At 53.9% G+C, this 9,417-nt stretch overlaps 1 protein-coding gene across 1 annotated transcript; it reads right to left on the bottom strand.

Moving 5' to 3' along the window:
* Positions 1-4,862: 4,862 nt before the first annotated feature.
* LOC109767614 (abscisic acid 8'-hydroxylase 3-like) lies at positions 4,863-7,772 on the bottom strand. The gene is made up of 8 exons (XM_073509532.1): positions 7,676-7,772; positions 7,491-7,549; positions 7,017-7,083; positions 6,298-6,493; positions 5,554-6,003; positions 5,257-5,461; positions 5,039-5,157; positions 4,863-4,956 (listed from the first exon to the last, which is right to left on the bottom strand). Exons 1-8 carry the CDS (start codon positions 7,770-7,772, stop codon positions 4,863-4,865), a joined length of 1,287 nt encoding a protein of 428 aa, XP_073365633.1.
* Between the last annotated feature and the right edge of the window lie 1,645 nt (positions 7,773-9,417).

The following is a 9,417-nucleotide window of genomic DNA, read 5'->3' as shown; positions in this document are numbered from 1 at the left end:
GTCCCAACCGGAAACACCCATGCCCCCGGACCAGGTGGCATGCCTACCGGATGCATCCGGTATCTTCCACCATGGCCTCTCTGTACGGTGTGTGCTTTGGTAAGGGGTTGACAACTTACTGAACCGTACCCTACCTGCGGCAGGGACAGGTGGTAGTACAAAACAAGTCAGGGAAGTTAATGAACAAGACCTGACCTACGGCCGACTCAGGAGGTCCAAGTATTCTCCGAATGAATAGCATAACCAATATATTTCCATTAACAGACAGAATCACTGCTCATCAAACTTCACCATGCCATACCGGACACACTCGTCTCGACGAGGAACTAGGGACAAGCTCGTGTCTACCCAAGACCACGACTTTCCCGGCTTCCTGCCGGTAGGCATGAAAAGCTCGCGAGGATGATCACTATCACCAGCATATCCATTTCTAATAGTAAAGCATCTCCAATATGCACTCATGCGTGTGACTTTATCGTTACATAAAAATAACGTATGCTCCAAGTCAAAGTGGTGTTGTAACTATATCAAAACACCTCACAAAAATATTATGCCAGAGTTCAGAATGCTTGCCTTCAAGAGTATGCAAGGGGGTGCACTTTTTGAAAGTTTTCTTCTCTCTCCATTTCCTATTTTGAAAAAAATATTCAAATAACAAATATTTCAAAAACAGTACAAAAAGTTGTCCCAAATATTTTTTAAATAAATCTTAAAATAAACTAGATGAAATTTGAGAGAGGTAGGAAAAAGAATCAACTCATTTGGAGTTTTATTTTAAAAGATATAGCCAGTCAAAGCTCTGTTTTTAATAAAACCAGAAAAAGAAAACGTTTCGATACAGAATACGCTTTCGGGGTAGGGATACGTACTCGAGGATATACGCTTCCACTTAAGCCAGCGTGGGTGGCGCGTGGGTCACTGACAGTGGGTCCAGGGGGCCCACTGGTCAGGTTTGACTAGTCCCCCTCTCCCTCCTCTCTCTCTGCCCGAGCGGAGGCGGGACTCCGGCGATCGCCGTCGACGAACGGCAGCTCCCCACGGGTATCCGAGGGCGGGGATGGACCTGCCAGACCGGGGCGGTCTTCCCGGTGGTCGTTGGGTCGACGGTGGTGGAAGGAGTCGCCGGCGGCGAGCTCCGCGGCGGAGGGGGCTTCGGGTGGTTTGGGGTTTTCGAGCTACGGTGGTCCTTGGTCGAGTTTGAGAGGCTGGGCGGCACCGTGAGGTCGAGGGGAGTCGGATGGTGGTGCTAGATGAGCTGGGGAGGCTTTGATGGCGACTAGCGGGATCGGAGGGAGGCGGCGGCCGAACCTGCCGGAGGTGGGGGAGATGGCCTCTTCCGGTCAATCCGCGGCTAGGGGAGCACTAGGGGAGAGGCCTGAGGTCGCCTGAGCGCTCGGAGGGGCTCGGGGCCTCCTTTTATAGGCGTACGAGGCTGGTCCCGCGGCGGCCGTGGATAAGAACGCCGGCGACCGTCGCTCTGTAGCCGCAGGGCGACGTGGCGGCGACGAGCGCGTGCCGACGGGCTCCAGGATAAGCTCGAGCTGCTCCAAGGGGCAGCTGGCGCGCGCGGGTGGCTTGGGCGGCGCCATCCGTGGCAGGAGCTCACTGCCGACGCCGGCGCGCCGCCAAAGGCTCTGACGGCGGCGCTGTAGGGCGCCAGGGGTGGCTTGGAGGGTACTGGCGAGTGGGCGAGTGCAGGGCGTGGCTCTGCAGGCGAGCAAGGGCCAGGGGCAGGACGCGGCGAGGGCGGTAGTGCGACGCGGCGGCTCGGTGCGCGCGCGTGCAAAACGTGCGCTCTGGGCGCGCCCAGAGCACGCACGGGACGTGTTCGACAAAATGCCCGGGCAGCCTAGAGTGCTAGAGGGAGGCTGGCAAATAACAGGACAGGGTTAGGGATAGCTAGGAGCTTAGTGGACATGCTGGATGGGTCAGGGGCTCAAGTCCATAATGTCAATTGGAAAACATGCCAAAACTGTCCATGAACACAAGGTGTTCGACAGAATGCTAAGTGTATCAAGGCAACTCTTGGAGTGACCAAAAACTCCAGATCAGGTTCTCCCTAGATGTAGGTGATGATGGCAAGATCATTTGGGCAAAACCAGAAACTTGCTAGTGCAAGTTTTGCAAAACTTCAGTTTTGGACAGAAAGAAAAAGGTCTCATTGCATGCACTTAAAATCCTCCAATGGGTCCACTCTCCTGGACTTAAGGGTTTTGTAGGGAGGGCTATAAGCAGGAAAAAGCTCATGGGCACTAGAGCAAAATAAAATAGGGTTGCAGTACAAATCACCAAACTGGAGCAGAATGAAGATGAGGTTGATTCACTTAAATTTTTCAAAGAACATCATTGGGTTTTAGCTTAAAGTTGAATTATATGCATCTACTGACATCTCCAAACACTTGGAAGAATTTTTAAAAGAATATTTAAATAGGTTGTAGTGCAAAGATGCCTACTGGACCAGATTTGAAAAGTTGATGTAGAGCTCAAAATCTCCAATAACCAAAAGATATCTTTGCATAAAAGTGATGTGGAAACATCACATGACATCCCCAAATTTTGGTGGAAATTTTAAATGCATTTGTCAAATGGTTGCAGTGCAAAACAGGCTCCAAATTTATGAAAGATCATTTTAAGAGAATAAAGCTCAAGAAAAAGCAATTATGCCATTAAATCCACTAATAAAGAATTGTTTCATAGAGAGGGTGTACAAGTCCAATAATACTTTTGGAAAGTTTCCACTTGAGGTAAAAACCCACAATATCAAAAGGGTAAATCTGGACAAATGGAAAAGTTAAATTTCCAGGCAAAATTTTAATTAATAAAACAAGGTCAAAATTTTGGGGTGTCACAACAAGTCTTCATCTAAATTACACTTCTGTTTTCCTTTGTCTTGAGCTTTAGTTTGGACTTGATTTCCTTTCTGCTTTCCTATCTCATTTGATTTGTTCTCCTGTTTCTGTTCTGGTTCATCCTCATCTACATTATCTGCATACAAGTCATCATCATCATTGCCAATATCATTGTCACTGTCTATAATTAATCCAGGGTCATAATCCTCATCATCTATGTCACTAGCTGCATCATCTTCTTCCATTGCATAATTGATTTTGGTCTGCCTAGTACTCCTCCTCATTGATGTGCTTCCTACTAGCTCTGCTTGCATTTCATTATCTTTGTGATGACTTGGTTGCTGCACTACAACTGGCTCTGCTTCCTCCATCTGATTACCCAAACCTTGCTGTGTTGATGGCCTCCTCACAAACTCAAACTGATTCACGTCCTCATCTGCATCAACATTAGGGAATATAACCTGGAGAGGAATGGGTGCCCCTGTCTCTGGCTCTGCATATGCCCCTGCCTTTGCATGCTCTGTTTCTGCCTGAACCTTTTTAGTGTGTGCACTACTGCTGGGAACTATCTTTGCAGGGATGAAGACTAGAGGCAAATGTGCCCTTGGATTGTGGACAACATCATCTTCATCTGGATTAGCCTGAAAGCTTTCATCATGATCCAGGTAGATGCTAAAGAAGTGGTGCCCAATATCAACAAACACCATCATTCTATCTGTCTGCTCATCATCAGTCAGTTCCCTCAGACCATTAGTACTGTGTGTAAGAATGGGGACACAGTAGAAAACCTTGAGCCTGCCTGCCATCTCATAGCCAATTTAAATGGGGACACAGTAGAAAAGCCTAGTTGAGGAAAAGGGGACATCGCCGCCACCTCCCACGAGTGGCGAAGACGCGCGGCGGCCGCGCCTCCTCAACCACGCACGAAATCTGGTCGTCGCCTCCTCAACCCTCCAATGATCGGTGGGGTGGAGTCGCCTATGCAGCGCCCCCTTCCTCTAACAACAAAGACAAACATGCGAGTTGAGTGGAGGAGGGATGAATGGGGATACAGTGATGCCTGAGGGCTTTTTTGCTTATTTCCACAGCCGTGCCTCCACGGTTCGGCACCTGTCCCCAACGAGCGGTCAACACATGGTCAAACTGCGTGTACGCATCGCATACGCGCTACAGTGACCGTATTTTCACGTCCCGTCATATTCAGTGACCGTAACGAGCGTATTTCAAAGTTGGGTGACCGTATCATGCTTTCGACGCAATTACAGTGACCGTGGGTGTATTTATCTCTTTTATTTTTTTTCTTGGTTTTTTTTTCTGATGACGACTTCAGTTGTAAAAAAGTCAGAGCCGAAGTGCTTCGTACCACACGTGTGACATATCATTTGAGAAAGAGAAAAATTCACTACAAGGCCTTTAACTTGCGCTGGTGCCCACTTTAGTCCCTATGGTTACAAACACCCGAAATACAGTCACCAAACTTGCAATTGAGGGTCATCTATGGTCCAATGTACGGTTTGCTATACGTATTCGCTGATCTGGCCTGAGTCAACGGCTGCCAACTGTACGCTGACTGCCACATGTGCCAGCTCGCTCGAATACACATGCACGAAGGTTTTTTTTGTAAAATTGCCAGTTATTAAAAGATCCTCCCACCTGGTCGGACCGAGCGCACCCCTGGTCCGACCGAGCCAGTGTGGAGAGCGCACCCCCTGGGTTGAGAGCGTTGTAGATTTTTTGCTTAGTTGTTGTTCCTTGTTTAATAACTTCATGAGCTGTTCATCCATATGTGCGTGGTCGTCTGGATTTTTTTGTACCAAGTAAAGGTTCTTGCCCGTTTGACATTATTAATTATAAGTAAAGTTTACATATAGTTGGTCCATTATAGGAGTACAGTACAAATAGCCTGAAAATATCGCTCCCTGTGTACACATGCCGATGAGAGCATCAGTAGAGTAACTACACAGGCTGAAAGCAGATGTCGCCGCCTCGCCATCGTCGGAGTTGGGGTCGGAGTCAGGGGAGGGCGGTGGCGAGGATGGGGTACATGTTATTGGGCATGCGCACCAGCGTCGGCTGCACCGAGGCGTCATCCTCCAGTGCCTTCCAGCTGCACAGAAAACAAACGTCAGAGCTAGACATTGGACACGGTGGCCGGTGGCAAAGTTCGCCAACAGGGGACAGCGACTCACTCGTATGTGCAGACTAGGTGATGGGCAAAGACGCAGATCTCAAGCTTGGCGAGGCTCATCCCTGGGCACATCCGCGGCCCGCTGCCGAACCCCAGGAAGCTATACGGCTTCAGCGACCCCTGCATACATGCATTGCACAAAGTTAGTCGAGCCGTCAGCTAGCTGGGCTGCTCTCCAGAGACGAGGAAGAAAGGAAGCCAGGGTCACGGCGCACGCACGTCGAATCTGTCTGGGTCGAAGCGCTCGGGGTCGGCGAAGACGGCGGCGTCGTGGTGGATGGACACCACGTCCAGGTTCACCGACGCGCCCTTGGCCACCTGGAACCCGTCGATGCTGAAGTCCTGTGAGGCCTTGCGCGAGTACCACGGCAGGATGGTGGCCCGCCGCAGCGTCTCGTTCATCACCTTGGTCGTGTACGGCATGCTGCTCAGGTCCGATCACCATAGGTGCTGCGTGTCATCGCCGTCGTGCGCCGCCCGGATCGCCATGTGCTCCTCCCTGAGCTTGGCGAGCACCTCGGGGTTCTCGTCGAGGAACTTGACGAGCCAGGTCTGGCCGCCATGGTGGTGTCGTGGCCGACCACCAGTAGCGTCAGGATGTTGTCCTTGAGCTGCGCGTCGGCCAGCTTCTCCTCCTCCGCTGGGTCGGACGCGGCGCCGGCTTGCTGGCCGCGGGTGTACTTCATGAGGAGCGTCTGGAGGAAGTCCTCGCAGACCTCGCCGGCCCTGCGGCACGCGATCACCGCGTCCAGCATGGCGTACATCCGGTTCCGACCGCCGAGGCCGCGATGGAAGGCTGTGCCGTGGAGCTTGAGCGGCAGCGACGTGAAGGATGAGGAGATGGCCTTGAAGTTTGCCCGGAACTCCTCCTGCTCGGGGCGCTCCGGCTCCAGGCTGACGAGCATGTTGGCGATGACCTTGAGCATGAACTGCGAGGCCTCATCGAGGACGAGCACGCGGCCGCGGCTGGCCCAGGAGCCGAGGATCTGCACGGCGAGGCCGTCGACGAAGGCGAAGTGCTTCCGTAAAGCGTCCACGGAGAGGGGCTGCGCGATGAGCCAGCGCAGCCGCCGGTGCTCGTCGCCATTGGTGGTGAGCAGGCTGGTGGGGCCCAGCACCTGCTTGCCGGTGTAGAAGAGGTTGAGGCTCACCACGCCGTCCTTGCCGGACAGCAGGATCTTGGCCGCCTCCCGCCCCGTCATGAACACTGTCGTCCGCCCTAGCACGTATGTCTTGAACACCTTGTCGTACCTCGCCTACCTCTCGCGCAAGAAGCTTGGGATGCCGGCCGGGTTCGAGAAGGCGGCGATGAAGGCGAAGGTATCGCCCACCACCGGCCACCCCATGTTCCCTGGGATGCCACGCATCAGGTCGTTGGTCGGCCGCCTCAACGCCCAGAGCCAGAAGAGGAGCCCGTAGGCCGCCCCCAAGGCAGTGGGCGAGGAGATCTTTTGTTCTGGCAATTTTGCAACAAAAAAAACCCTGCGTGCATGCGTATTCGAGCGAGCTGGCAGATGTGGCAGTCAATGCACACTTGGCGGCATTTGACTCGGGCCAAATCAGCATGTACGTATAACAAACCGTATAATGGACCTTAGATGACCTTCAAGTGCAAGTTTGGTGACTGTATTTCGGGTATTTGTAACCACATGAGACTGAAGTGGGCGCCAGCGCAATTAATAGGCCCTATAGTGAATTTTTCTCTTTGTGAAAATATATTATTATGTGCTAACGGTGCGGGGTGTGTGATGGTAGCTGCAATCCTGCATGGCAAAGGCAAAGACGATAGTTGTGACCCTTCTCGTGGTTGGTGTGATTGGACACGTGCGAATGTGGTGTGAACCATGTCACTTCAGCTATCAGTCGACTGACAAAATGAAATAAGGTCAGTCGATTTCTTTTCTCCAAACTCTGCACACCTACACTACCGCATGCATGCATGCACGCATGTAACTTGCAGCTAGTGGATGTGCTCTTACTTTTGGGCTGGCAAAGAGAAGAGCCATGGTGGACAATGCCTTGTCGCTTGGGACGCAGTTTGCAAACCTACATCATTCGGAGGCCTAGGTGTGAAGAACCTAGCACTGCAAGCGTTGGCACTTCATGTGCGATGGGAATGGCTGAGAAGATCTGATCCGAGCAGGCCCTGGCAAGGGTTAAACATGATAGTGGATGACCAAGCGCGAGGGGTCTTCAACAGCTTCATCAAAATCAAGGTAGGGGAGGGATCAAAAGTCCTCTTTTGGAAAGATCGTTGGATTCACGGCACTACGGTTGCTGACATTGCCCCGTTACTCCACGAGATGGTCAGCACGAGGAACAAAAACAGGAGAACTGCGAGAGACGCGCTTAATGACAATGCCTGGACGCTTGATGTGCAAGGGGAGCTATCTTTCTTGGGCCACATGCAAGTCTACTCTCTATGCCAAGCCATCAACACAGTGGAGAGGAACCTGGAGGAGCCTGACCAATTCACTTGGCATTGTCACGCGTCTGGTAATTACAATGCAAGCTCCACATACAAGTGGCTTTGCATGGGGCAAGTCAAAACCCCCACCGCAGGCTGCATTTGGCGAAGTTGGGCGCCGCTTAAGTGCAAAATCTTCATTTGGCTCGCCAGCCAACACCGACTCTGGACCTCTGACCGTCGTGCTTGGCATGGTCTCCAAGACATGACGTCGGCCTGTTACACATGCCTGCAAGATGAGGACAACCCCGATCACATCCTTGCTCATTGTGGCTATGCGAGAGAGGTGTGGCACTCATGATTCAACGAGTGGAAACTCAACATTCAAATCCCATCTACTGATGTCACCTTCCTGCAATGGTGGCTCGACCAAAGGAGACACTTCAATGGCAAGCTCAGAAGAGGATTCGACTCCATCACGATCTTAATTGCATGGGCCCTTTGGAAGCAGCGCAATGTGCGAGTTTTCAACAATGTTTCGAGGCAAAGATCGGCTACGCAACTTAAGACAGAGATCCTAGATGAGATAGATGATTGGAGGAAGGCCGCTCTAGGCGGAGTTGGTGCTTTAGACCCTTTCGCGAGAGAGTAGCCATAGTAGCTAAGGCGTAGGCGTTGAGTGGGTTCCCCCTACGAGTTGTTCGCATCTCGTTAGCGATCTTGTACATATTATTCTTGCATATTATAAAGAGTAATATATATGTAAATTGTGTGCAAAATATCTCCAGTCGTTTCCACCCCCAAGCGTCCTCGCCTCTGCTGGCCGCTGCTGCCCCCGCCCGCTATGGCCGCCACTGCTCGCGCCCGCGCCTGCTGCTCGCCACCCCCGCCCTGCTGCTCGCACCCGCGCCTGGCCGCTGATGCTCGCACCCGTTGCCGCGCCCGCTCCTTGCCGCCGCCGCCGAGGACAGAGAGGAGGAGGAGGAGGAAGGGGGCGCCCGGCACGCCACGTGGCGCCCTGGCCGCCGCCAGTCGTGCCCGTGCGAGGGCTGCGCTCGCCGGTGCGTGGCTCGTCGTGGCCTGGGCCGTCCGTGGCCGGCGCGCCCGGGGCCTCCTCCGCCGGTGCTGACGGCTTACCACTGCAGCCGCGGGCGAGCGTGCTGGCGAGCTCCCCCAGCCATCGCGTGCGGGCCTAGCACAACTGGCTGTGCTGCCGTCATTGTGTAGCTAGCCCATCTGGCCTTCTTGCCGTCATTGGGTTGCTAGCCCAGCTGGTCGTGTTGTCCCCGCCCTATGCTTCCCGTCGCGCGCGCCCGCCTCGCCAGCTCCGGCCAGCGCCCCCGCCTCGCTAGCTCCGGCCAGCGCTCGTACCGGCCTCGCCAGCTCCGGCCAGCGCCCCCGCCTTGCTAGCTCCGGCCACGCCCGCCCCGCCTGCTCCGGCCAGCGCCCGCCTCGGCCTCACCAGCTCCGGCCTCGCCCGCCCGGAGTACATGGAGAGCGTAGAAGACGCCAGGGAGAGAGGGGGTGTGGACCTGGAGAGGAGAAAGGGAGTCTGCTCTCGCACGTGAGTGGGCCAGGAGAAGAGAAAAGGAGTTGGGGACACTGACCAGTGGACCATTTGCATGCAAAAGTTAGTGTCGGCGGCCCCAGCTGCCCCCAGGTTGTTGGGGTTCGCCTGAGATCGCAGGTCGTATTTTTGGGCAAAACCGGCGCAAATCAAGGCCTCGGGGGCGTGGCTGGGCCCTTTTATTTACTGCCGGTGCCTCAAAAGTGGCTTGGGGGGCATCTTGGGGGCCCTAGTGGAGATGCTCTCACGCGCAGACATAGCCGGGGTCAGCAAGCTCACGCACAGACGCATCAGGAGCTAGCAAGCTCACGCGCGGACATGGCCAGCCGGAGCTAGCTAGCTCATCGTGCCATGACCAGCCAGAGCTAAGAGCATCAATAGCAGACCCCGCATAAGTGGTCAAACC

Source organism: Aegilops tauschii, chromosome 2 (genome assembly GCF_002575655.3).
Source record: "Aegilops tauschii subsp. strangulata cultivar AL8/78 chromosome 2, Aet v6.0, whole genome shotgun sequence".
Classification (NCBI taxonomy): Eukaryota; Viridiplantae; Streptophyta; class Magnoliopsida; order Poales; family Poaceae; genus Aegilops; species Aegilops tauschii.
The sequence above is the reverse complement of the archived record's forward strand: the minus strand, read 5'-3'. Positions and strand labels throughout refer to the sequence as shown.

What these genes read in the sequence shown, in the direction of transcription:
- LOC109767614 (XM_073509532.1), bottom strand. Translation starts at nt 7,772, where the DNA reads ATGAGCAAGGATGTGATCGGGGTTGTCCTCATCTTGCAGGCATGTGTA. An exon ending in TTCTCTTTGCCAGCCCAAAA is followed by an intron (nt 6,494 to 7,016) that starts GTAAGAGCACAT and finishes CAAAATTGCCAG; the next exon opens with AACAAAAGATCTCCTCGCCC. An exon ending in CCAAGCTTCTTGCGCGAGAG is followed by an intron (nt 6,004 to 6,297) that starts GTAGGCGAGGTA and finishes CTCCTGGGCCAG; the next exon opens with CCGCGGCCGCGTGCTCGTCC.